This window comes from Lagopus leucura, unplaced genomic scaffold, assembly GCF_019238085.1.
Source record: "Lagopus leucura isolate 7727_CA_CO unplaced genomic scaffold, USGS_WTPT01 Super-Scaffold_100045, whole genome shotgun sequence".
NCBI classification, from domain to species: Eukaryota; Metazoa; Chordata; class Aves; order Galliformes; family Phasianidae; genus Lagopus; species Lagopus leucura.
In genome coordinates this window covers 3,074,271-3,100,659 of record NW_024962292.1, presented here as the reverse complement: position 1 = coordinate 3,100,659, position 26,389 = coordinate 3,074,271, and the positions used below count along the sequence as shown (strand labels likewise).

The following is a 26,389-nucleotide window of genomic DNA, read 5'->3' as shown; positions in this document are numbered from 1 at the left end:
TTGAATGTGCAATTAGAAATAAGTGTGATAACTTTTGGCACTCTAGCTGTGGTCTGTAGGCTACTGGCCTCCCTCTGTGCTAGGCTCAGTGCTAGTTTCTGTTTTCAGCTTCTTAAAATTGACCTCCAAACTAAACCATAACTGTCATCTTGGACATCATTCTTTCAAAAACAAACAAATGTTTATATGTACCTTCCAGATCTATTATAAATTAAAACCCCAAGATAAACTCTATGTTATGTGAATGAGACAAAAGAAATTTACATAGAAGGAGAATCCACAGGACACATTCAGTGAGAGGGGCAAAAATATTTCTACAACCTCTTCTTTGTTCTGATAGTGTCCATGGCCAAGTTTTCAATTTTTCTCCACTGAATGATTCATCTCTATTACCAGTATTTTCAAAATTAAATGGAAGAGGAGGAATGTGTTCATTCCCCTGCTGGGTTTAATAATCTTCCAGAAATTGTTTCCTGTTTACTTGGAAATCCCCACCTCCATACTGTGATTTAAACACGTTCACTCCGTTAACTTAAAAACAAAACCTAGATGATGCTGTATAGTTTTTATCTTGTAGTCATAAAGCAATTTGCAATAAATGTTTTTTCAGAGAGAAATTTCTTGGAAATGTGCATATGTTCATAGCTCCACGTTGCTTATTTAGATCGTATGTTATTACTGAACAACAAACTGTCATTCAGTTTTTCTTTATGTACCACATCTGATGACTGATGGCAGCTTCTCATTCAACAACCACTATACTGGTGCTCAAATACAAATCTTAATGAAGCCATCAATAACCCCATTTATGGACCTGTGCTACTTTGTTTCATGGTATGGGCCAGCACTCAACTATGAACAGTCAGTGTACATCATTTCACACAGCAAAATCTTGAGTGCATTTTCAAGACAAAATATTAAAAATACTTAAATTGCTTTTCCAGCCAAAATGTTATGTGTGAATTCCTGTGGCTTGGCAGGACGAAAGGGAAAGAAATTTCCCTTTAACTTCCTCAAGGAATAAATTTGCACAATAGCTTCAAGATTTTATTTACGTAGCATATATCAAACTATTCTTATATAAAAGCATTAGCTCATAGAAGTCGGTGTGTTCTGTGTTAGCTTTTGTGAAGAGAATTCATGTAGAAGACAGCAATATCCTGTGGCCTGAGAGCAGCTGGCAGCTGGGTTTTCAGGCAGGACTGAGCTTTCTCACACTCTCTTTAGCTCTTCATAAAGGTCTAAATTTTTCTAAATGAACATTACATTTGTTTGATTAACTGGAGCCTGTGTGGGCCCAATTTGCATATGTGTTAAATTTCTACTGCTAAAGCTCTTGGGAGTACCCAGCTCTCCATGTTTCAAAAGGCTGTAATGCAGAGTTACACAGCCCTTGGGACAGAGAGGAACACCATTCCCTTGCTGAATCAAAGTCAGGAAAGAGATGGAATAAGGCATAGGGTGTACAAATTTAGCACATCTTCCTCTCCACGCACCTAATAGCCTTGATAGATCCCTGAGAGAAGGCAGCAGTGGAGATGCTCAAGTATTTGGCATCCAGACAGGTACTGTGAAAGTCCACAGCCTGGAAAGACACTGGTAGGAAGCAGCAGACAAGACCAAACACTTGTTAGCTGGGGAGCCTCCATTCACATCCCTTTTTTAAGTCTATGCTGAAGCACTTGGTCTAACTGCTGGCTTTCCTCTCATTTCCCTTCTCAGATGAGATGGAGCAGTCTCCTGCAGTGCGTTCTGACTACTTGGTCTCAGGGATTAGAACTCCACCAGTGAGGAGAAACAGCAAACTGGCGACACTGGGCAGGATCTTCAAACCCTGGAAGTGGCGGAAAAAGAAAAATGAGAAGTTAAAGCAGACCTCTGCAGGTACAATGAGAGCAGTCTGACACTGCACGAAGCAAAGCTTAGCTTGGGAGAAATGTGCTTGCACAGAAATACTAGTGATGACCTGATCTAAATCTAATTTGGAGATCTCTACATGTTATAGATTTATAACATTTAAAACTAGAAAACACTCATATATGCAGGCTTCCTGTATAGTACAATGTCATACATTTAGAAGAAAAGCTAAAAATATGAGTGAAGCACAAACCTTGACATAGACTGCTTTCATGGAGTGTCCGTTCTCCAAATAGACTACATTTATGTCCCCAAGCATCATCACCCCTTTTGTTTGGGGTGAAGATTATATAGGTCACAATAACATCATGAGAAGTGACAGGAGGGAACTACAGCATGCAAAATGCCTTCCCTCAAGCAGCTGCCTGCAGTAGAGAAGCCCAGCACATGCACTGCACACTCTCACTACTAACCGGGTGTATCTCAGATCAGTAAGGAGACAAACTTGGCTGCTTTTTCCTCAGAGAAGATGGTGCAGTTCCCTCCACTTTTCTGATACCCTCTGGAGTGTCACAGTGAGGGACACCACCTCCTGCAGCAGCTCCAATACACCGTACCAAACAGCACAAGGCTTTAACACCACTGCTATTCTGCTCTCAGGGTGATCAGCAGCATCTTAGATCATAAATCTCAACTCTGCGTGCTTGATTTTACTGTTTTAACAAAGGAAAAAGTACAAAATTGGCTGACCGGTCCAAGTTCCCCCAAAATTCCTTGCATTTCTTTCCAAGCACACAGCACTTGAGACTAGAGAGAAATACCACATTGCAGCTCTCAGTCAGGTATGGAATACTCCACTGTAAGCTGGTGCTGTATCATGCTACTACTTCTTGCAGTGCTGGAGAAGAAAATGACAGCACGACAAGGTCGGGATGAACTCATTAAGAAAGGCCTTCTGGAAATGATGGAACAGGGTAAGTAAAAATTCTTCATCTTTTTTGATAAAAATCTTTTTTCTGTACAATAGGAAAAAGCAAAAGAAGAAAGATCAACAATCAAGCGTATAAAAAAGAAAACCTTAAGTACAAGCAGAAAAAAAAAAATCAGTATTAGGCTGTTAGTTTTTGTATTTTTTTTAAATCCCTCCCTGTTCCAAGCAGCCCATGCAGTTTAATTTTTTGATGTTTTTTCCACCTTGAATGCAGTTCCAGCTTGCCTGGATTTATACATGTTGTGAGTCTGAGCTGGTGGATGTATTTTATGCAATTGCTCTAAACCCAGCTAAATCCAACTGCCAAGAAAGTCAGCTACAACTGGTGCAAATACAAACTGAAACATAACAGATGCATTCAGCAGGGAAGCTTAAAAGTACAGTCCATGACTCCCAATCTCATAAAATGATACTAATGTGATGTTTTTCAGCTGCCTTTCTGGCTTTCCATTCACGTGCAAAAGTGAAGCATTTGATAGTAGTGTCATTTTAAAGCCATCCCAAGTACAAGCCAGATTCAGTAGAGGTCACTGAATGGATATGCACAAAGGACTGTGGTTCTGTGTATCACTGTTTCCAAGCCCTAGCAGATGGTTAAGGGATCTGGGTGGCTACCTGGGTGACTATTCTGCAAGACCAAGTGAGCTCCGTGTGTTTTGGACAGCATCCCAATTGCCTTTTCCATGTAAACATAGATTAAAAAAAATAAAATCCTCTTTGCTTTGAAAACTTAATAGCAGAAAGCATTGTACTGAGGAAAGATCAGCCTTTTGATTTTGACCAATCTGGTAGATAGGAATGATGTTCTTTGAAAGTAATAATTGAGTTCCATTGTATGAAACAAATGCTGTGACTATAAATAGCCTGTGGGACAGCACGCAGTGATGCTATGCTGGCGTGTAACCGAGCAACAGAAGAGTCAGAAAAAAAAAGAGTATTTTAAACAGGATTTTTTTTTCACTGCATTAAAGCAATTATCATATTATTTTATTGGATATATTTTAACATGGATTAATATGTTCAAGTTACAATACCTATCAAACCATCAGCTTATTCTAAAAGGGGCAGTTTTAGAAGGCACATTTTTAATGCCTTTCCCTTGAGCTCTTTCTGTCTCTCATTCTGCAAACTAGTTGTCCTATCAGCATATCAGCACCACCTGATAGAAAAAAATACACCCTGTATCTGCTGGGAGTATTGAATTTCCCCATAACCTATGAATTTGAAATCATGGATGTCTGAGCATTGCAAAACAGCAGTAAATAGAACAGCAAAGCACAGAGCTCCTCTAAACACCAAACCAGCTTACAGTACCACCCTGTGCCCAGAAAGGAAGAGCAGCTAACAGTCAGCTGAAGGACACTGCAGCAGCCTCCAAGTTATTTTTCTTTACACAAAGTGCTGTGAATCTCCAGGGTTATTTTATTATATTATCAGCAGAAGTAGCTTATTAACCGGTATCAAAAATTGACCCAAATAATTCTCAGTAAATGATTAGTGCCCTACTTGGACTGAGCTGAAGTGGCAGCAGTTTCAAGGCTAAGTCCTCATTTATGCAGTAAGTTGCAATTGTCAGAGCAGCAGTACTAAGCTAAAAAGACTGCTGTAAATCCTTAAATCTCTCTATTTCATCAGGCTCTACTCTTCTTCTAGATGCATGGTTACTGCTCACTTTCATAATCAGTCTGAACCATGATGAAGCTCTAGTCTGAGAAATCTGTAGATCTGCTTCATGCAGTTACAAAGTCACGCTCCAGCTTCACAGCATAAGGTCTGTCAGGCAGCATTTTGGACCATACTGCTGGCTCAGAGCAAGCCACTGAGCCAGCACAGACTTTGCATCAATCTGCGAGCAGCCCAGGGTGAAGTTGTGCCATCCTTGCTTTGGGGATGAGTCATCCTAACAGGTTATGTCACCCTGCCTCCTCGCACAACCCCAAAACACAGCTGCCCAGCCATGCTGCACAGCCAAATCTGTGGCTCATACATGCCACTCTGCTCATACATGGCAAATACCAAGCTGCCCTTGGAACCTCCTGAACCTGCCATGCAGCTTCACTGTAGCTTACAGGGTACGGGTCTGGCACACAGTGGGATTCTTTCCCAGATAAATCACAGCCCCGATTCTTCTGGTTACTTTGCAATTCCCAAGACTCTGCTGCTTTCTGTACCAGGATATGTGCTTTCTCCCATCCTCAGACTTTCTCTAAACCACGGTGTTGGGAACCACTGCCAATCAAAGCAGAATGTCCACTTTGCTCTATGCACAAGCTGCTCATTTCTGACAAGGAGCATCACTTCTCTGAGTTTCAGATGTTCCTCAATAGAAGTTCTTCAGCAAGGCTGTCTCCTTGTCAATACTCCGTTAGTCATTACGTTCTCATCGGCCAGGATCTGAAGGAGCTCATGTCTCTGTCTGCAGCTCTATTGTGGCACAGCTGTCAGCAGCCTGCCTTTCTGAAGGATGTGAGAAACGTGTCAAGCAGAGTTACCTTGAAAACACTGAGGGAACTTCCCCCAGTATTTCTCCCCTTTGTGAGCACAAAATAAACCAGGTGGAGCTCTGCTTACAGCAATGGGAGGTAAGGGCTGCCTGTCAAGTAACAGAGGCAGCTGTTAATACACCAATGATTATGTATAGGCTGCCTTCCCAATGAGCTGAAATGTAGGCAATGAACTTTTTCCCCCTCCCCTTCCCTGTATCATAGCAACTGTGCTACTGCAGGGACTATTTTAAGAACAGTAACTTTTCACCAAACGTGATTATGAGGCAGACTGAGCTCAGTGTACAAAAATACTGCATCCGTTCCACAGCATCTCTGGGCCAAAATCTGATACCCTTACCCTAAAGGGCAATAAATTATTCTGCAGATTGTCCAAATTGTATTAAAAAGGGATAGCTGTGAGTGCTAGCTGGTTTTCAATCAATGTTGAAGAAACCTGCCATGATATCATTGCAAGGAAACAGCCCTGTCAGGGGCTTCCAGAAAGGAGGGTATAGGGCTGAGAAATACGATTTAGAAGTCAGGGGTGGACAGAAGGCATGTCCATCAGCATGGACAGATGGCAAGAGTGGGAAGTAATTGCTTTGCTTTGCAATGGTGACGTTGATCTTGTAAATTTCTGAGAGCTGGGCAGTAAAAGGATAGTTTGTATTCTGAGGAATCTTGCTTGAATAGGGGAATACAAGAAAAGCTTCACTCATCAAGATGCATACAGCTGCAGGGATCACTGGCACAGAAATCTTTCAGAGTAAGCAAAGAGAGCAGTTTCTAGGTCTGCATGAGGAGGGATTTGAATACCTGATCAGCTCAATTATACAAGACATGCTTTTTGAAGCTGAGTATCCAGTGCTGTGCCCAAAATCTACAGCTGGGTAGAGAATACTAGCAGTCCTGCCAGCATTACTGCTGGGCAGCTGGAGAGCAGTGTCCTGCACATGGAGCCTGGCATGACCCTGACATGTCACAGCAACCTGTGCTCATGCTGCACTGTGAGCTCTGCTCAGAGAAGGAATTGCCTCCCTCCAGAGCCCTTTGATCTCCCATGTTCATGCTTATCTTCCACACAGCAGGTGCTTCCAGAGCACAGTGGTCTCCCTGTATATGCACAGCGCCTAATTAACCAGGTTGCTGGACACGCACAGAAAAAGATGTCTTGTCTAGAAAATTGGGTGGATGTTAGTGTCCAGATGGGCTGGTATCCATGAGTTTTACATTACAGATGCTCAGTACTTTCAGAAATCAAGTGCTTCTCTAAAAGAAACCTCAGACCCTGACTACTTTGAAATTACTACAGCTTTGAGACTCACTCTGCTAGAGAGGATAGCAGGGAGGTTCAGCTTTCACTGCTCATCGTTTAATTAAGAATAAATGATTTGGTGTTGTAGATACTGAAGGAAAAGCCTGCACTGGTGATGATGCCACAAGAGCAACACAGAGTGACACTCCAGCTTGTGTACCTGTGTGCCAGGCACTCGACTCTGAAGAGATGCAGCAAGAGAGTACAACAGCAGCCACGACAGATGTAACCTCACTTAGTGAAGAGCTGCATTTGGATGAGCTGAAAGAAGATGCAGGTATTGAATAAAAATGTTTCAAAATATAATAAGACATTAAAAGACATTTCTGCTCAGCAGCTGCATGAGGAGTCAAATATGTTAGTGTGGTGGACAGCCAGAACACCTCATTCAGCTCAGCAGCCACATACTGAGTTAGCACTCGTTATTTTTTATAACAGTGATTTTGAGACTGCTACCAAACTGAGGGACCACACAAATCTTCACATAATGGGATTAGTTGGATTATGAGACAATCCAGTCTTGGCATGGTGCTCTTTTGGAATTAGCAGTGACTGCTGTGAACATGAAACAAGTTTCTCTCAAAAAAAAATTTCTCAGACTTCTCTGCCAAGGCTGAAGTTGTCTGTCCTGGCTTGAGGAACAACATTCAGTGCACAACTTCTATCTATGTCATCACCCTGCAAACACAAGTGCAGCTCAATGCTGCAAGTACAGATAAGCTAAACCAAGTCCTTCTCGTGGAACTGTGCTTTGGCAAACAGGAGTGGCGAGGGACAGCTGCAGGGTGTTCCACTGACTTCCTGACAGACAGCTTTTCATCCTCAGGTTATGGAATGAAGGTCACGGACAGGACTATGAGGAAACATCTGTAGAGCTCATGTTTGTTTAATACACAGACAATTAACTCCTTAGGCAGAAGCAGGGCAGCTTTGCCCACGTAACCCAGCCAGTGGGTGTGGGGACAAGCTCAAGGGAAAGATTTTTACCTAGTAGCAAGGTGGCATTTTGACCAGTGGCTCTCCATAAGTAATTATCTACTCTGCCAAGGAGTCTTGAGCCCTTGGACTATTTTCAGCAGGAAATGTTCACTCTGCAGTATGAAATCTGTTAATAGGTTTGTGTGCTCAAGACTCAGGTCTGCCTTCAGACTCTGACTCAAACATGCTGTTATTAACAAAAACAATGACAGAAAGAAAAACAAAAAACAAAAAAAGCCAGAAGCAAAGCTTTCTTTTCTGGGGCCATAAAATGATTTTTAGACAACAGTACATGATATTTCTGTGATACTACTCTGAACACAATCAAGTTCAGAAGGTGTGTTTGAGGCTGAGCATTTTTCAGGTCCACCTTCCCTACCTGCATAGTCCCACTGTGGCTGCTCACTGCACTTGCACTGAGCATCCTCTCATATTACAGGGAGTGAAATTACTGCCAGAAGAAAGTACCATTCAACTCAAGGAAAAGCATCCAAATATGACTGATTTTCTTGGCAAGCCACTAACATCTTTCTTCCTCAATTTTTCTTTCCTATTTCACGTCTTCCATACTTGTAGGAATAAAAATACAAACTGATGTCAGCCTAGAACAAAGCATTTCCCTCTAAATATATATTTAAAAGGAAATTAGTTAGTAATTTTGGTAACTATCACATAAGGAGGCTTTCCTATCAAGTCACATTTGTGTATTTATTCTAATTTCCTGTCATTCTTGAATGACAAATACTCATTCCTCCTCTTCTAGGCACATTTATTCATCTGTTAGTCAACAAATTAAATGCTATTATCTTGCCAATGCTATTGTTTCCAACTGTTCTGGTGCTTCCCCATGCACTCTGAATACCAGGATGCTGAGAGAGAGTGTGAGCTTGTATTCCAAATAAGGCATAAAAAGCAAGCCAAGAAAAAGTTTGTGATGTGGCAGCTGTGAGTACCCACTTCTCTGGGTTTTTAGGAGATGGTCTACAATGCTTTGGAGGGAAATGTACTTTGTTTAGACAATCCAGGCTGCTAAAAGTTGGGGATTTACCATTTCTCCAGCCCAAACAGTCTGGACAGCTCTTATGCTAAGGGGAAACTCTTATCTCCCCACTTGGATCAGTGCTTTAGCTGCTGGGCTGGGACAAACAACCTTCATGGCTACTACTGAGCCCATGGTGTCAGGATGCATCGTTTGGAAGGGACCTGCCCAAGTTGCTCAGACCTGCCTGTGGGTCCCCACGTATGCCAATACAAAGATCATTGCACAAGTCTAAGCACTGCTGGAATCAGATATTAATTTTAGACTAAATCACTAAAATTTCACCTACGTCCTCCTCCAGTTTCATGCCTTTTGGGATCTATTTCCCTGCGCCCTTATCACAGACAGGCCAATTTAACAAACTGCTCTACCAACTGGAAAAGCTAGGTGCTTTTGCCATCTTTCAGGGGACAATCCTGACATGAATGCTGTTTCACCATCTCAAATTATGGCTTTGGTGACTGCATTTTTTTAATACTTCACCCATTCTGTGCTCTATGCTAGCTGCTGAGATTCTCTGGTAAATCTTTTTTTATGAAAGACTTCTTGGTTGCCAACTTTATCTTCAGAAAAAACTCATCAGTTCTGGAGTCAGGTACAGTAAGAGATGGCAAGATGCAGACTGATGTAATGTATTAATCAAGAAAAAAATATATTGTAAACAACTGGAAAACAAGCTTTCATGCAATATTACAAGTTTAATACTCCTTGCCCTTTGCTGGCACATTCCTAGCGCAGACAAGGAGTCACCCAGTAACACCACAACACTGCAGCTGCACTGCTGTAAGAAAATCCATTGCAGTTCTCAGAAGTTGCTTTACCTTGCTGTCTTTGTTATTGAGAAGAGAAAAGGAAAATTGGCGTTAGGGAAGGAATGGGGAGTAAAGGAGGCTCACAAATTTTTCTCAGGAGCATAAGAACTAACATTTCTTCAATATCCTCATACATTTTATTCTTCACCTGCCTCAGCTGTTTGGCTATTTCACAGAACAATTTTTTTTGGCACAGTGAAGAAGTGCTTCTAGCTGAGTACCATGTGTTCTGTTCTTCTGAGTGTTCCTGGCATTGTCTCCTGGCTGATCAGTATTATTAACTTCATTTTCCATTAATTTTACTCATCTTCTTACTAGCCAAGAAACCTTCAGCACCCAAGGAAGAATTGGAAGATGCCAGTCTGCCAGCATCTGAAGACAGTCCACAAGCCTTACTTGCACCTGAAACCACAGATTCTCCCCAGAAACCGACAGAAGGAAATCCAGTGCAGCTTCCCAGCCCTCCATTGCTCCCAGCTCCACCACCTAAGGCAATCTCCAAAATCACAAAGAGTGTCACAGGTCAGTCATTGCCAGTCAGTACAGACTTTCCCAATCTCTTATACACTGTTCACTTATATAGTACCATTTTTTTTTCTTACATCCATTTGCAAGGCTTGTGTTTGCAAGCTACTGTGAATCAGGCTAGTTGCAGTGAATGAATAGAATGCTAATGAATTCCCTGAACTGAGTAATCTGGATGCCAGATAAAAACACACTGATCTTTGTACTTTACATATCTATCTGTGGATTATTTGTTTTGCACTAAACACATGTAAAACATATCAAACCAACTGTAATCATCTGCTGAATCAGATGCTCATATTGATGTGACATAAAACATGAGGAAGATTCTAATTTTTATTCTTTATTTTTAACCTAGAATCCTGCTGCATAACAGTAAAATAGCCAAAAGAAAGTTCAAGTCAGTAGGCTTTGTAGAGGTTTCTGTCTTAAGGTTATGCTCTCTAGGGTAGTTCTAAACTAGAGCTATGAAATCTGGTCTAATTACACAGAATGCACAGAAGTGATATACCTGGCTCCCACAACGCAATACTCCATGCCAGACTTCAGTGAATGTTTCAACAGCAGTTCCTCTGGGCCTGATTTTCTAATGTATTGCCAATGTTACTACATTTTCCAACATTCTGGCACTACAGAAGGGGTGTTAAAGTGAATATGATTTTAGTTTCTTCCAATTTTAGGGACCCCTACATATGGTAAAGGCAGTTAAAAGGGCCTTACTGCAAATTAGAATCAAGTCTTGACATCTAAATGCCAGACCTGTTGGGTATTTAGACTTTTAAATGACAGCCATTATCTCAGCCCTGATTTGCATCCCCACTGACACAAAGAACAGGGTTTTCAAAGTCACCAGGAAACAAAATATCAGAGAGACACTGATCAGACTACTGGAACTCACAGAAAACACGGGGGGTTTTCTGTCTTTTTGAGGAAAATCACAAGTATTTGTTTCCAATGAAAAATGTTCATATTTCGTCCACACCTAAAGGCCATAAGAGTTTAAGTGTGACCTAGATTCAAGATGCTTCTTGGAGCTATTGTTCAGATTCTCTCACCATTCTCTGCTATAGGTCAAGCTCTAGCTTTCCTCTTCCACCTTGCAATATAAACTAGACAAACCAGGACTCCCCTTTGTCACTGCTCAACTGATAAGAGAGACATTCTGTGTTGGATTTAGGCCATTTGGAAAACCTAACTTTTGGAGAGTAACAAGGTTATGGACCCACTATACACTTAACAGCACTTTGAGTTTAGATATTTTGCTGCTTAACCTAAGTATTTCCTCTAACATCTGGGATATTTTGAGTTTTGCCATTTAATTTTCACCTAAATATTCCACAAAGAACAACTCTTGGTTTTCTCAATGACTGCAGTAACTATGGACCTTTATCCAATGGTCATTATACATTTGTTTATTTTTGTTTGCAAGTGGAGGCAGTGGCAAGTTAAAACTAAACAAATACTGTCAGTGAGTGAAAGGGGATACAAATGTATGGGGAGAGACAAACAAAGAGCTATTAAAAAAGAAAAGGAACAAAGAGGTTGAAAAGCTCTTTTGTGTTTGTTTTTTTCCCATTTAACAATGCTGGAGATGTTGTTAGCAAAGGAGTGAGGAATGAGCCAAGCACCAATTAATCACACAGAGAGGGGGAACAGGGCAAGGTGCCAAGACATCACTTTGCAAGATTATTCACTGAACAGCTGTTATTAGATTGAATAAGGTGTGATTTAAGGAAACGCAATATTGGCCCAAGCTGCAATGAGGACAAAATTGGCTGCTGGCCCATTTCAGAAACAAGCAAATATGAAGATAAAGCAAAGTGTCCTCTCTTCCTGCTTTGGGGTTGAGCTGAATGCAGGGTTCTAGCTCTGAGAAAACGCAGCAACCCTCTCCCATTGAGCAGAGGTGGAAAATGAATTCAGAAGTATTTCCACAGGAGCACATGATCAGAATTGCTACTTGAATGCCGAACAAACATCTTTGCTTAGCAGAAGGCGGCTGTCTTGTGGGTGCAGAATGTCCTGATCAGCTCCAGGCTAGGAAGGCACCTCATTGCCAAGGCTCTGCACATCGGATGCCTAGAGACTTGAAGAAATGCTCCTGTGCTTTCAGACATTTTCAGATTTTTGATAGTGTAGTTTTTAGATCAGCTTGACCTCTGCCTCCTGGAGGTATAAAGAGATAGATTCAACAACTCTGGGCACTGATAAGAGTTCTGGGTCAGACGGAGAGAAATGTGCAAAAATGCCTTCTTAAAATCAAAAAATGATTTAGACCTCTCTTAGAATATGAAAGCAGATTGGCAGCAATGGTAAAATCTTGCTCTCTTGTCTACCCTTTAAATGTGAAGAAGAGACTGGGCTTATTATTCTTATGCTCTCAAAGTTGACGTTTGAATTTGGTTGTGGATACAGGAGCTCTCCTTCCCAACCCAAAGTGGTTTTACTGTTGCCCTCATTAATTCTGCTCTCCTACCTCAAAAACAGTAAACATGTTCTGTGAAAACAAATTCGTACAATACCTGTATAAGCTGTGTCAGTTTAAATTCCTGTCTACAACACTAGATGGCAACAAGAGAAAAGCAAAGTCCTTTCGCACGAAGATGTCAGGTTGCCTTTTTGCAACCAGACCGAACTGTTGCAATAACCACCACCATATGCCAGGAAGTTTGGGACTGAGCTATGTGGAAAAAAGGGAAAGGAAAAGACAACTGCAAAACAGAAAAACTAATCAGCATCTTTTCAGCCTAAGTGTTCAAGTATCTCAAGAATGCAAAACTACCAAACTTACAACTAGGGAAACATCTGCTGTGTTTTGGACTCAGGTGCTAGAGAATTTATGCATCAAAATCTAGCTTCCAGTAAAATGCTTATACAAGATTAAAAAAAAAAAATCTGAATTGAGATGTAAAACAAACAAACATGTTAGCTTGTCCTTTTCTTCTTATTCATTTCTTGGTGCTCAATACCACATCTTTCATTTGGATTTCATTTGGCAAGTTTTGTTATGTGAATGTTACATTACAATAATTTTGGCATTTCCTCAACTGGCATATGAAAGACAGGGGTCTGATCAGTGCAGTCATCACAGAAGAGCAGACAATAGACACTGGTACATTTTGTCCTGACTGTCAACCGCAGCGCATAAATTTTAATATAATCTGCCAGAGTCCAGCAGAGAAAGTGCTAGAATGGAAAGCCACCACAGTACAGGACATCAGTAGCTAGCAAGAACAGCACTGACCATCAAGATTGCACTGGGCTGGGAAAAGGAGAATATGACTGTGTGGGAGAAAAGGGATGTGGGGTAAGCATCTATTTTGCTACATCAAAGATGCAGACCTGCATAGCATGAGCCTTCTGAATTCAGATGGCTACTCAGCTTAACCAGTTACCTCTTAGCAAGAACCAAACATCACTATTTTCTTCTATCAGATTAATTTCAGTGCAGGCTCTTTGCACAAAAATCCAAGTATTGCATGACCTTTTACCCTCCTGTATTTTGACAGCAGGAAGCGACACAGATGACCCAGCCATGAAGTCTCCTCCTTCCACTATCCTGAAGAATTATGTAGTTGTTGGCTCCTCTCAAATCTCAGGACAATCTGGCCTCTTCCATTCCTCTGGCCAGAAAAGCTCCGAGTCGCACGTCAGAGGACAGGTAACAACGCCGACTGGCTCCCCTCACCTGGCTGCTGTCCACCTGCCTTTACCTCCCAGCAGAGTCATTGAAGAACTCCACAGGGCTCTGGCCACCAAACACCGGCAGGACAGGTACCTGCAGCCTCTTGGCTACATGGGTGCATGAGGAGTCATTCCACTAAATCATTTCTCTTGGTAAACACCCTTATCCTGTTTTTTAGCATTTTAACCACTTCTGCAGCTCGCCTTCATCTTCTTGAGGTCACTGCTTTGAACATGGTAGGTTTTCAAGCAGGTAGAAAGAGTTAATAATCTTTGGCCCACTGCAAAAGAAACTCTTCCAAACATATCAAGGTAGAGTAACTAAGGCAAACTGTCCTGTAAATATATCTGAGAAATGTTACTATTTCAGTATGTCTCTTGGCTTATACATGAGCATATAGAGTATACATTTTCTAATACAAATGCTTTTGTGGGTGTACGTTGGGTACTTTATCTGGTTTTCATTATGAACCCTCCTCTGTATTAGAGAAAGACAGAAATAACCAGTGAAGTTAGTAACATTTCTCAGCTCCATAACAGCTACTGTTGTGGAGAAGAGATTCATTCAGTATTATTTCCATGCCCTTTGTCATGATCAGAAAATATCAGGAAGAGAATACTTCGTGTCATGTGTGTTTTATGTTAGGGGTATGCACCTGTGTGTTTTCCTTTAATCAGTACAGCACAGCACGTGATTATATATCAAACAAATACATTAGTCTCTGTACCTTATTATTACCCTTCTGTACCTTATGACAAACCTAGATCTCTGTGCTCATTATTGTCAGCAGTCTTGAGGATGCCATCCCCTGTTCTCCCATACTGAACTCTCTGTCCTGGCTTTTATGAGCTACAGGCCATGCCACTCATTTTCATATAGTGATAAGTTCCTACTGTGGCACTAAAACAGTGTTTTGTAAAAACTGGGCTCGACCTTCCACCCACAGCTTCCATGGAAGAGAAAGCAAAGGCTCTCCAAAAAAAAGAGTGGATGTCCGTCCATCCAGAACGTCTAGCATTGAGCGCAACAAAGAAAAGGAGAACTCCCTGAATTACAGCAGTGATACAGAAAATAAGAGGAATTCAGTTAAAGAGTCAGATGAGAACAAAGAAAACATGATAATGAACTCAGAGCTAAAGGAAGACTCTGTTTTTTATCAGGATGAGGAAGTTTTGAATGACTCCATTATTTCTGGTAAGGAAAGTCACTTATTTCATTGTATACTATTGAAGCCTAACGTAATGTTCTATAGAACAACAGAAAATACTGAGCACTATAAATTATTCTGTGTGGTGGCACAACACAAATCCAAAGTTATAACATAAATCCAAATCATACAGGGTTCCAGCTGCAAAGTGTCTGAGGTGGCTGCAATGGATGAATACTTGGCAAGCTAGGCAACACAGTGGCTAAGACTGTGGATTCCTACTGTGGAGTGCTTATATGACCCAGAAGAAAGCAGCTTCAGAGATATGATGCTGCCCATTCATATGGTGCAAGCTGGAATGTAAGCAAGGCATTTCTGGTCTTGACACTGAATGGCACTGCTTCTGTCAGCATTCATTCAAATGCCTCTATTTGCATTTTAGAGAGAATGAGAGATGCAGAAGTGGCAGGAATAACACCAGAATAATTCACTAAAAGTAAAGGTTCTTTCTAGTTTTAAAAATCTGGGCAGGTTTGAAAATCAGGATATAAATTATCAGTTAATCCAGAGTTACTTTATGATTACTATACTGTGTTTTCACATCACCAAATTAGTCATTGCCACCCTGCATGTAGCTTTGAACTGATAACAGATGCAAGCAAGGTCCTTGCATTAGTGTGCAGTATTTGGATTTGCCTTTTGCTTGATAGAATGAACAGTAAACATACAAGAAAATAAATGTCAGGATTCAATTGAGTTAAAACAGGAACTTTTGTTAGGAACCTGCAGAGACCAAGCATGAAAAAGGTATGAGTTCTCAAAACATTTGTTGTCCTAGCTGAGCTGCCATAAATTGTGAAACAAGGCATAACCAAGATTTGGCCTCGGTCATGGGACACACTGGCATTGAACACATAATACTGACAAGGAGAAATTAATCCTTAGGAAGAAAATAGATGAAGATATTTGCATTTTCAATTTCCACTGAGATAGTGATTAGGAAGGATTTTGTCTCAAGGTGTTGACAATGGATATGGGGAAAACTGGGGCTTTGTTTCCTTTGTTCTCTCCCCCCCCCTTTTTTTTTTTTTAATTATTATTTGTTTGTTTGATTTGGTTTATTTGGTTCAATTCTGAAGCATCAAAAATGGATTTCTGCAGGAGGTGAAATAACAGAACTGGCCACCAGCGGGCCAGTCAAGGTGAGAACAGACCCTGCTGATGTACCTGAAGGGGGTAACACCATCTCCCTCCTTTCATTTTGTCTGGCAGGTATTATTTTTCAGGAATTAACCCAATTGGTCAGGCATGGGAAGCAGCTCTTCGGACTATGAGATCAGCTTAATCCAGCTCTCTTGCATTTTTATTTGGTAAAATACCCTAAAGATTAATGAGTGCATAGTGCATATGGACCATGGGAGTGGCTATAGCATAAGCCTTTTAGAAATCCTAACATCTGGATGAAGTGAGCACAGCTTATCCTGTGTGGGTTGTATGCTCTCTACTCCTTTAATACTGCAGAGGGATTTGGGTTAAAGTTGAGATTTTTCAGTTATGATTTGTGTTTTTAATTTCATAGAGTAGTAGACTTTTGAAGTCTGCAGAAGAGTAGTCTGGGAGTGGTCAGAGCTCAGAAGAGCAGCTGCATTTTACTTTGTCTCAATGTATTGCATTGTTCCACCTCACTTTGAAAATACAAGCTTCTAGAGAACATACTGAGATAGCTTAATTCAGTGTCTGCACTTCAGCTTCAAAAACTGACTTCTTGCAAAAAGGTGCATGCAGTCTTCTACCTGCACAGCATAAGTTTCAGCTGACTTTCAAATGGATGAGGGCAGCAGAAAACAACCCTGACTTTGTCTGAGCAAATAATCACCGTGATTCTAGCTCTTGTTCTCCCATAATCCAAACATGAGATATAGCATGACATAGCAGGTAGTTTTAGAGCATCCTGGTGAGAGCAGGAATAGTTCTGCATGCTTATACCTTAGCTGTCACTGATAAATAGGAGAATAACCACTTAGAGCACACCTCTACAATTTAAAAAACATATAGAAAAAGTGTTGTGTGCACATGTACAGCTCCCTTGTTTTCTTCTATAGAGTTCTGGACAGAGAAATCCACATGTGCTGCATGGTGTATACATATCTTGCTTTCAGTGCACACAAAATGCACTGAACTGCCTGTAAATCCACCACACAGATGGCCAGCACATGGGCAGCATGTCTGTCGTGTTCAAGAGACACTGGGCTTAGTGTGCATGTGCAGTCTCTCTGCAGCAACCTCCTGGCATGACCAAATTCCCCTCAGTGCCTGTTTAAAACTTTCAGGTGAAAATGAGAGCGCGTTCAGGGATAAATGGGAAACTGTTCCTTCATGTGCTGCTTGGGTTGAGCACTGCTAACACCCATTTTTCATCCACTCCCATTGAGGTGAAGGCTTAAAAAAGCTTGACTGAGTCCCAGGCCTGTGGCTTAGTAATCCAAGTGTTTCTGATGGAGACATACTCATTTAGCAGAATGCTCTGTGTGCAACAGCCAAATAATTTAACTTCTTTTACCCATCTGTTAAACACATACCTAATTCTTCACAGAGGGCTGTATGGTTTAATTTAATTAAAGCTGGCAACAGACTTCGAAAGCATTAAGAGGAAGGTGCTAAACAAGGGCACAGCTTTCAGATTCCAGTCAGGGTTTTGAACTCATTCATTTTAGGTCATTGCAACTATTTAGAGACTTGCCCCTTCTTACCCAGGGATTCCATACCTACTGTCTGCCCCACTTTTCCCAAGATGCATATGTGGATGTGCTATAGATTTTTCCTCCCTGCATGAAGAAATTCAAGATCAATAGTGACAATAATAATAATGTAGTCCCCCAGATCTTGGGCAAATAAACTGCCAATATTTGAAAATGAGAATCTATTTAGGATTTAGTATCTTGCCATCCTCCAGAGCATCCCTTTTGAAGCAGACTTTAATCCTATCTCAAATGCCAAATAAAAATACCAATTAAATGTCATTTTCTTTATAAGTGAGATGACCTTTCTTAGAAAAGGTGAAACCTTTTTTTTTTTTTTTTTTTTAAAGGGCCACAAAACACAACCACTGTTAAAGTAAAAAGGTACCAAACCAAAAAACAGCTATTGCACACCATGCTCCCAAGATCAAGCAGATTGATGGTTTAACTGCAGCTCCTGAGTACTCTGGCAACATCCATCTGACTGGTGCTACTCTGCACTGAGAATTTTCTGACTGCTGAAGTCCTGGACTGGACCATAGAATGGCCAGGACAGCACAGCAGAGGCATATAGGACTCTGGTGTAAATTTACTTGCTGCAATGTACCTGTAATTAATTACTAGAAGACTGCAGTCCTTCCAGGGTGACTCAGCACCTCACTGAGCTTTAATAGCACTTCCATTTTCCTCTCTGCACACCATAAGCAATCCACTCCTCAGCAGATAGAGACTTCACTTCAGGCTTCTAATCTGCATTTGAGAATGAAGACTGATTTCTTTGTAAGCAGTTAGAGTTCACAGTCTTTTTGTGGTATACCTTTCCAAACACACGGCAAAATGGTTGTATAAGCTCAGTGGTCCAGTTTTCACTTGCTTAGCCTGCTTAAGCCTGAAGAGCTACAACAAGAAATATGGATACACCAAAGCTCAGGCGATTCCTTCCAGTGAAAGAGTGCTTCAAATGTCACCAGCAGGACAGCATCAAGGACCAAACATTCTGCACATTAAGAGCAGTAAACTCATGAAAACAGGTTCTGCATGTCTTCCTTGAAGAGCTCTTTTGTAATGGCAATACTGTAGATCATCTTTTTTTGATAGAAAACACGTGTTAGTACATTTAACAGTAAGCAGAACAGGACATGCAATCACAATAAGTATCTATGCCCTGTGTTGCCCAATTAACTTGCTAACATTCTGAAAAGTGCCACAAAATATTATTTTCTTTCATTCTTTGGAATATTTTCCCCTGCTCTCTTCAGAAGAAAAAGCCTAAAGTGAAGAGTATACTATTGATTTGCAATTCTGTTATGATGCATTGTCACCTTGGACAGCATGCAGATACATGTAATGGCTTACATGCAATGCTATACACAGTGTTAGTGTCTGCTAACACAGTTTTGGTTTTCTATGTCTGAAAGAACAATGACATTAAAAAGCCATAATTAGATGTAAAATAAAAATAGAGTGACCAACTCTGACTGTCTCAGTTACCATTTCCTATTGCTTGTTTATGCCTGGTCACCCAGAGGGGAAGATGCACATATTCTGGCCACCTGTTGTTGAGCCATCCCATCTTTCCGCAAAGGAACCACTAAATGATTCGTGGCACAGGGTTTGCTCTCAGCTATAGGGATGCTCAGAGGTCTGAGACAAGATGCACAGCCTTTGATTTCTGAACTAAAGGTGTAAGTCATATCTCAGCTGCAAATAATTTTCTCCTGAAACCACTGCTTTCTTATGAAGGCCAGTAAAGACAACAGAGGACTACAACCCTTCTGCATTTGTAAGCAGTTTATTGTCAGAGCCCTAATCACAAGCACAGTTGTATCACTGCTTATATGATTGTGTGTTACTGCTCACTGCACACTAACTTACAAGTCACCATCTCTCTGCACAGTTTCCCACTCTTTACATGTTCACTTTTCATCTCCAGGAACTGTCTCTAATGCCTTTCTTTACAATCCATATCCCAGGTACTTTGCCAAGAAAATGCAAGAAAGAACTGTTGGCAGTAAAACTACGAAACAGACCAAGCAAGCAGGAGCTGGAAGACAGGAATATTTTCCCAAGGAGGACAGATGAGGAAAGACAGGAAATCCGGCAGCAAATTGAAATGAAGCTCTCAAAGTAAGTTATTTGAGTATAGGGGGGAATCTCCCTTTTCAATGAAGTGCCTTCTTAGTACCGTCAGATGAGAAATTGTCACCCACCCCTGAGTACATTTCCAGCAGTGAATAACACAAAATCTAACACATCACATTTTCAGCTGTCAGTCAGGCACATGAAAAAATCTTAACTGCCTCTTCAGTCAGGATTCCCTTGATTTCAGTGGAAAACAAGACATGCGTAAATGGAAGTTATAAACCTCCAAATCTACCTGTGGTTCCACAGATGTGATTAAGATTTTGAAGTCCTCTAAGAAGGCTAGTGCTTTAATGTAACAACAGTAATCTGATTACATATTGATCTGATCTGGCCTGGCCAGCACTAGCTGAATTTAAGGCGAAGGGCCATTGCTATAACTGCATGCTCAAAGAAGGGGAAGCTCCTGCATGCGTTGGTGGCTGTGTTTCTGTTTTAAGGGAGGAGCAGCTTCAGCAGCATTGCTGACACATGGGTAACGCGTTTGTGCAAGTCCTGCTGCAGGGATGGCAGGAATGGTCTGGTTTTGATCAGTAACCAGGGCAACAGTGTAGAGCTGGGTGAGAAACAGCGTAACTGTGGCGTGTAGCCTAAAGCAAAGAATGAAGGTAACTATGGGACTGCATCATTTGTTTTTCTGTGTGTGTGTGTGTGCAGTTGGTTTTTTGGTTTTTGTTTTTCCCCTAAAAGCTACATTTGGGTATATGGAAGCATGAATTTTTTAGATGAGACAAAGTAGATTGCTAAATAATGTGTGCTGTGCCTGCCCACACTGGGACAGCAAGCACTGCTTGCTGCCAAATCAAACTGAGAAACACTAACAGAAGCTCATTTCCAAAGCTTATTAAATATTTCAAGTCTTTCCTGAAAGAAACATTTATTGATATTTAAGGCTAGCTCATTCATGTGTATGCATTTGATTAAACTTTACCTCAGGGGACAGTGAATGAGAGACACATATGGATCAAAAACACAAGTCCTAACAGACCAGCGCTTTTGGGAGGAAACACCCCTGCCACCACCACACTTGCTAAGAAATGAGATGCTGAATGAACATAGATGAGATTAAGGGAAATGTCCTGATGCCCCTGCAGTGTTGGATGCAGCAGTCACCTTCTTCCAGACTCCTAGGAACTACTGTTTATTCTTTGTTTCATGGCAGCACCTTACACCCAAAGGAATGTGACTGTGCAAGACAGCAAATGACGGCTCCTGTACAAAAAATACATACATCCTATGCAAGCAGAAAATCCCATGTTACAGTTTACAACAAATTCTAAGAGATACAGCCAGAGTAAGCCACAGATGTGCCTTAATAGCCATTATTTCAGGAGAGAAAGTAGACCTTATGTATTCATTTCAGGGAAATATTTCAAGTTGCACTTTGATACTGTTAAGTCTAGTATTTTGGCCCGACAAAAAGAAATGTTTTCATAGATCAGGTGCCTAATTTTACTGCTCTAAAATACACCAACAAAAAGGTTGCCATCCCACTGCATCCTTTAAAAACAAGCTGAACCACCACCTGTATTCAGAGGGATAAGATTATCTCATCGGCAGCCACACCTCATCCTGCTGAAATGCCTGGAAGGTCACCTCTCTCTTCAACACCACCTGACTTCTGATCTGAAAGGTCTGATGGAATTGCAGCTTGAGGTGGCATAACTGCAGGTTTTATCTTTTTCATTTCATTTGCCATTTTACTTCCTAATAAGCCCGGAGAATTATTTTAAAGGAGTCATAACTCAACTATCAGTACAAGGACTTAAAAAGAAAACTGCTCTGCTGGTAAAGAAAAGGACTGGTCATGACTAGACGCTAGGAAATGTAAAGGCAGTAAAGATAGTCCCCATATTGTCTCTTATGATCTCACAAAGCAATCTGTGGTGCAGGCTATTAGTCTCAATGGTTATGTGTAGAGGATGGCTAAAAGCCAGCTTTGTTCCAAGTGCTGGAAGACAGTCTTTCTTTTAGATGCTTCCTCCTGGAACGTGTCAGGTTCAGCGCATCTTGGAAAACAGACGGTGCAGAGATTGCTGGAATAGCCAGGAATGGCAAAACAGTTTGGAAGCAACCTCCCACACAACTTCCAGCACATATGTGCACTGGCAGAGCTCAGCTCGCTCTTAACTCATCCCTCAGAATAGAATGGGAATATACAAACAAGCTCAGGTGACGGATGCACAAAAGCAGTATTTACACCAAGAAAACCAAGGAATGTTTTAAAAAATGAAAAATAAAATCCCAAACCTAAAAGTTGGTGCTGGCAAAGGCAGAGGAGTCAAAGCCCTCGACTCATCCTTCTGGAGTTTCTGACTAGTTCTCACTCCCTACAGCACAGACCACTCCAGAGTCCCCTCTCAGAGCACAACCTGACAGCAGCATGGAAACGCAACCACACTGGGAAGAAGAATAAGAATCTTGGATGAGCTTTTGAGGTCTTCACATTCATTCATTTAATGATACTTATGCAGCTGAATCTCTCTGTAGGTGTGACAGCTTGGAAGTTTACAGCATACTGCTAAGTGCTCAAGTATGAGGTACTATCAGGCAATTGGGGTCCAATAGGCATGAATGCTTGCTGTACAATCTTGCCATTTCCTGTGCAGATTAGAGCATATTACTTCTGTACTGGTAACATTTTGATAATTGCAATGGGACTTGCCTGCTCAGCTATGAATCTAGATATACCATCAGGCTGTATCACCTGTCCTTCTGCACAAGAGAATAATGTACAAGCAAATTAGAGAGTTGTTATTCAATTGCTGACTGCATCAGAATAGCAAGTAAACAGGCAGTTGTTTTCAAGATCAATATTTTACAGCACATTTGTAGGGATTTGAAAGTTTATAGCTGCCTGGAAAATTGCTTGTTTCACAGCTAACACAACCTAGCTCTGTAGTCTAGAAAGAAAGCTATGCTGATGTATGTAATGTACAAAACACATCAATAATGGCATCTAAGTAACGTAAAAAATAGGGAGAGAGAAGAAAAGCATTTTATCAAAACCACTGTATTTTTTCTAAATGGTTCTAGTTGAAATACATTTGGGGGTAGTTGTGAATCTGGCAATAAAGCCAACTCTGTGCTGTCATGCTCATGAGTGTTTGCACAACCAAAACGAATACTTATTTTTCTTCACTTTCCCATCATGTATTTCCCATCTTCTGTGCTTCCAAGCCAAATTATCACTTGTTGCCGTGGAAACACAGACATCTCCCTCTTCCTCCATCCAAACCGGTAGTGTTCCATCTTCCCCGTATTTCCCTTTCCAGTCATGTTTTCTGTTATTAATTCATGCATCCCAGTGCCCATGGCCACAATATGTGCTTGCAATATTCTACTGTGCATTAGACAACAGAGATTTTGATATTCCAGGCTCCCAACAGGTCTCGTTTCCAATTATTATGGGTTCACAGCACAGATAATAAGCCCTCCATGGAATTCAATGAATTGAGAGCTCTTTGTGTCAAGAGGCAGAGAAGACATTTGCAAGTACGATTATTTGCAAGAGCTGCTTTCTGTCTTACAGACCCACTTTGTTCTAGAAGGAGTTTTAGCTGAAATTTGGAGAAGTAAAATAGTTGCTCAGCTGAAAAGTGATGTAGGAAAGGGTTGTTTAATTAAATTTGATATCTGACTGCTTGGGAAGTTAATGTTTGAGCTGCCTGGGTGGCTGGTGCTTCTCAGGCACGCTTTGTATAACCACAGTTAAAGACTCTCCATTATTACTTAATGTTTCAACAAAAACATGAATTCTCGGAAAAGATTGTACTTGTAATTTTCACTTCATGTTCTGTGTCACCTCCTTGGATATTTGCATAAGTAGACATGAAACATTAAGCAGCACTTAGAAGATTATGGAGATGGGAATTCATATGCAGAAGTGTGGGCATAAAAGGAGTCACACAGGAAGAGTGACAGCTTTGTGAACCTAAAACTCATCTAAACCACTTTGGAAATCCTGGCCTGGGGAAGCAGATCATGCTGGGGCAAGATTTCTTGTCCATGTAAATTGGCAAAGAAGGTATCTTTATTCAGATTTACCACATCTGGGTATCTGCAGTTCTAGTGCTGCCCTGAGGTTCTCAGAAAGGCATTTGCAAGTTGACTTCCCAGAAAGTGCAGAGGTAGCAAAATGCATAGCCAGATTAGGCTCAGGTTTGCAGCTCAGCCTCACGTAACAAAGCGTGAAGTTCACAGCGCTGCTGAAGGCAGAACACCAAGAAAACAGCACTTCAGATTCGCAGCCTGAAAGCATAAAGTGTGACGGTTCAACACAGAGCAGTCATAAAGGAAAATTTTACCTATTGTGTCCTGTTTCCTAAGAACAACACATCCAGCACTGTTTCCTCATGGGAATGGCTCAGAGCAGCTCTGCTGACTGGAAAGGAATCAGCCCTCCAGAGGCATCCACTGGGAAAGCGGGCTGAATTTACAGGATTTGGGGGCATACTTTACTTGATTTGGTCAAAAGGAGAGTGAGGTACAATATGTTAATAGCCCTAATGCAGAAAAGTGTTGAGCGGGTGCTGAACTGAGCCCAGTTTAGAGATTGCCCTAAATTTACCTAGAGATTATTGAGTTTTGGGGCTTTTTTGATGCAGCTCTGGCTGTGCTCTGGCTGAAGTAGAAATTAGGGAACCGTCCTGATTTAGATCATAATTTCAGACTGGCTGGGAAGACATGACACAGATTTGTGTCAGAGACAGAAAGGCAGGAGCAGAGAAAAGCTCGGCTGTCACCGCTAATTAGCTGTGTACGATTTACTGCATGCCTTCCTCATTTGGCAGGAATCCTCCAGGTTACCTTGTCACCAATGCTAAAAATAACCCTGGTGAGTGCAGTGTGGGTGTCTGCACAACCCGCAGCTCCTTGCATATGACACAAGCTATATATAGAGCCAGAATTTAATTCCGTGGGCATGTGGGTAAGCCAGGGGAGTCTCCTGCTCTGCTCTAGACAGCATGAGATCGTGACAGCCAGCGGGCTGGGGGGGGGGGGGGGGGGGGGCTGCTGGGGATTTGCACGGGGATGCTGTGGTATTTTATTATCAGCTTGCACAGCGCTGAAGTGTGTTTAGACCCAGTGATATGTAAGGAGTTGGGATTTTTTTCATGTTCTGGCTCTTTTCCATTGTGGGCTCAGGTTTTCAGGCTACAGGAAAAGAGAAAGACAAGCAATGTATTTGGGAAATAAGTAGTAGAAAGAATGGGGAGAGGCGCAAGCAACGGCTGAGATTTTTCAGAGCTGCCTCTGGAACTGAGATGCTTGAATTCCATAGGCATTAAGATTCTCTGCGTCCTTCCTTGAAGTCAGGAACACAGTTGGAAACTCCATTCTGTACCCAGTGACAGACAGTGCTGGCCTTGCAGTCAAGGGGGTTTGGTATCTGCTGCCAGAATTACTCTGAGGCAGTCTTCAACGATGAAAATCACAAGCAAAGAGAGAAAGCTCAAGTTTTGTTCATGTCTCCAAGCAATGAGTGAGTTTAGCCTCCTGTTTACAGCACTTTTCAGATTCAAGGGAGCTGCCATACAGCTCAGATACACGTATTACAAGAGATTCAAGATTATCAGTACTTGACATACCCTGTCCCTTCTTCTTAAGGACTGAAGAGCTCTTGAGAAGGGTATCCCTTGTTCCCTTTCGCTTATTATATTTGCAAAAACAGAATGAACTTCACTAATGTGAATCACTGATCAGCAAGTAACAAACCCAGCCCCCATGAGTATGTGATCATAGCAGATCCTCCTGAAAGAAATTCTTCAACAAGAAGTGTTTGTTTGCTTCAGTAATGCAGCACAACACGTGCAGTTACTTACAAGACAGCCTGTTAGCTGCAGGCAAGAGCCATGAGCTGCACCTGAGCAAGAGCCATTTGCTGTATCACACCAACCCACTGTGTGCCTGGCAACAACTTTCAAATACGCTACTTCATTCATAAAGCGTTGCAACAGTGAAGATTCAGTTCCATAGGTTAATTTTTGATCTGAACACTGCACATATGACTCAAAGCTATTCTCAGTGCAGTTTACATCTCTAAAGATTCAGCATGCTCTGCCTAGGGACGAGAAAGCTTTACATCAGCGGGTCACAGCCGATAAAAGATTTCCTTCTGGGAAGCCCAGCTCCTTGTGCTGCTCTGTTCTACTTCCCTGACTCCAGTGCTGGGAATTCATAATCAAACATGTTTTTCACAGTAAAGTGAAGGCAAGGGCAGCAGGTCAGTGCACAGCAGGAGAGGGAAGAGCAGAGCAGCAGGTGTAGACACAGAAGTATCGAGGGCCTTTTCTGGGACACAGAGTCAATTTCTTGAACTGATCTTCTAGCAGAAGTGGCACATGTAAAAGTAGAGATCAAAAAACGTCAGAGTTCAGAAGGCCTCAATCTATTCCACATAACTATATAAATAAAATTGCATGAAAGCTGCCTAAGCAAGTGTAATTAAATAAGGAAAAAACACTTCAGGGATGAAAATAGTGTTAGTTTTGCCCTGCTAAACTGCCTACGGACAGCATTGTGTGCAGGCTCAGGTCCCCTCTCAAAGACTAGGCATCAACATGTGCCTGCATGTCTGGACCATTGCCCTGTAAATATTGAGCAGTCATAGAACAAAATGGAAATCCGTAGAAAGCCAATAATATTCTGTAACGCTTCAGCTTACACTGGAT

At 41.5% G+C, this 26,389-nt stretch overlaps 1 protein-coding gene across 1 annotated transcript in view; it reads left to right on the top strand.

The window, feature by feature from the left end:
• PHACTR3 (phosphatase and actin regulator 3) overlaps positions 1 to 26,389 on the top strand; it is a 67,554-nt gene that overhangs the window by 20,837 nt on the left and 20,328 nt on the right. The window contains exons 2-8 of the mRNA XM_042884744.1: positions 1,723 to 1,884; positions 2,754 to 2,831; positions 6,738 to 6,926; positions 9,797 to 10,000; positions 13,516 to 13,777; positions 14,635 to 14,882; positions 19,547 to 19,700. Coding sequence (XP_042740678.1) covers positions 1,728 to 1,884; positions 2,754 to 2,831; positions 6,738 to 6,926; positions 9,797 to 10,000; positions 13,516 to 13,777; positions 14,635 to 14,882; positions 19,547 to 19,700 — 1,292 coding nt within the window. The 5' untranslated portion in view covers positions 1,723 to 1,727. The remainder of the gene's footprint in view (positions 1 to 1,722; positions 1,885 to 2,753; positions 2,832 to 6,737; positions 6,927 to 9,796; positions 10,001 to 13,515; positions 13,778 to 14,634; positions 14,883 to 19,546; positions 19,701 to 26,389) is intronic.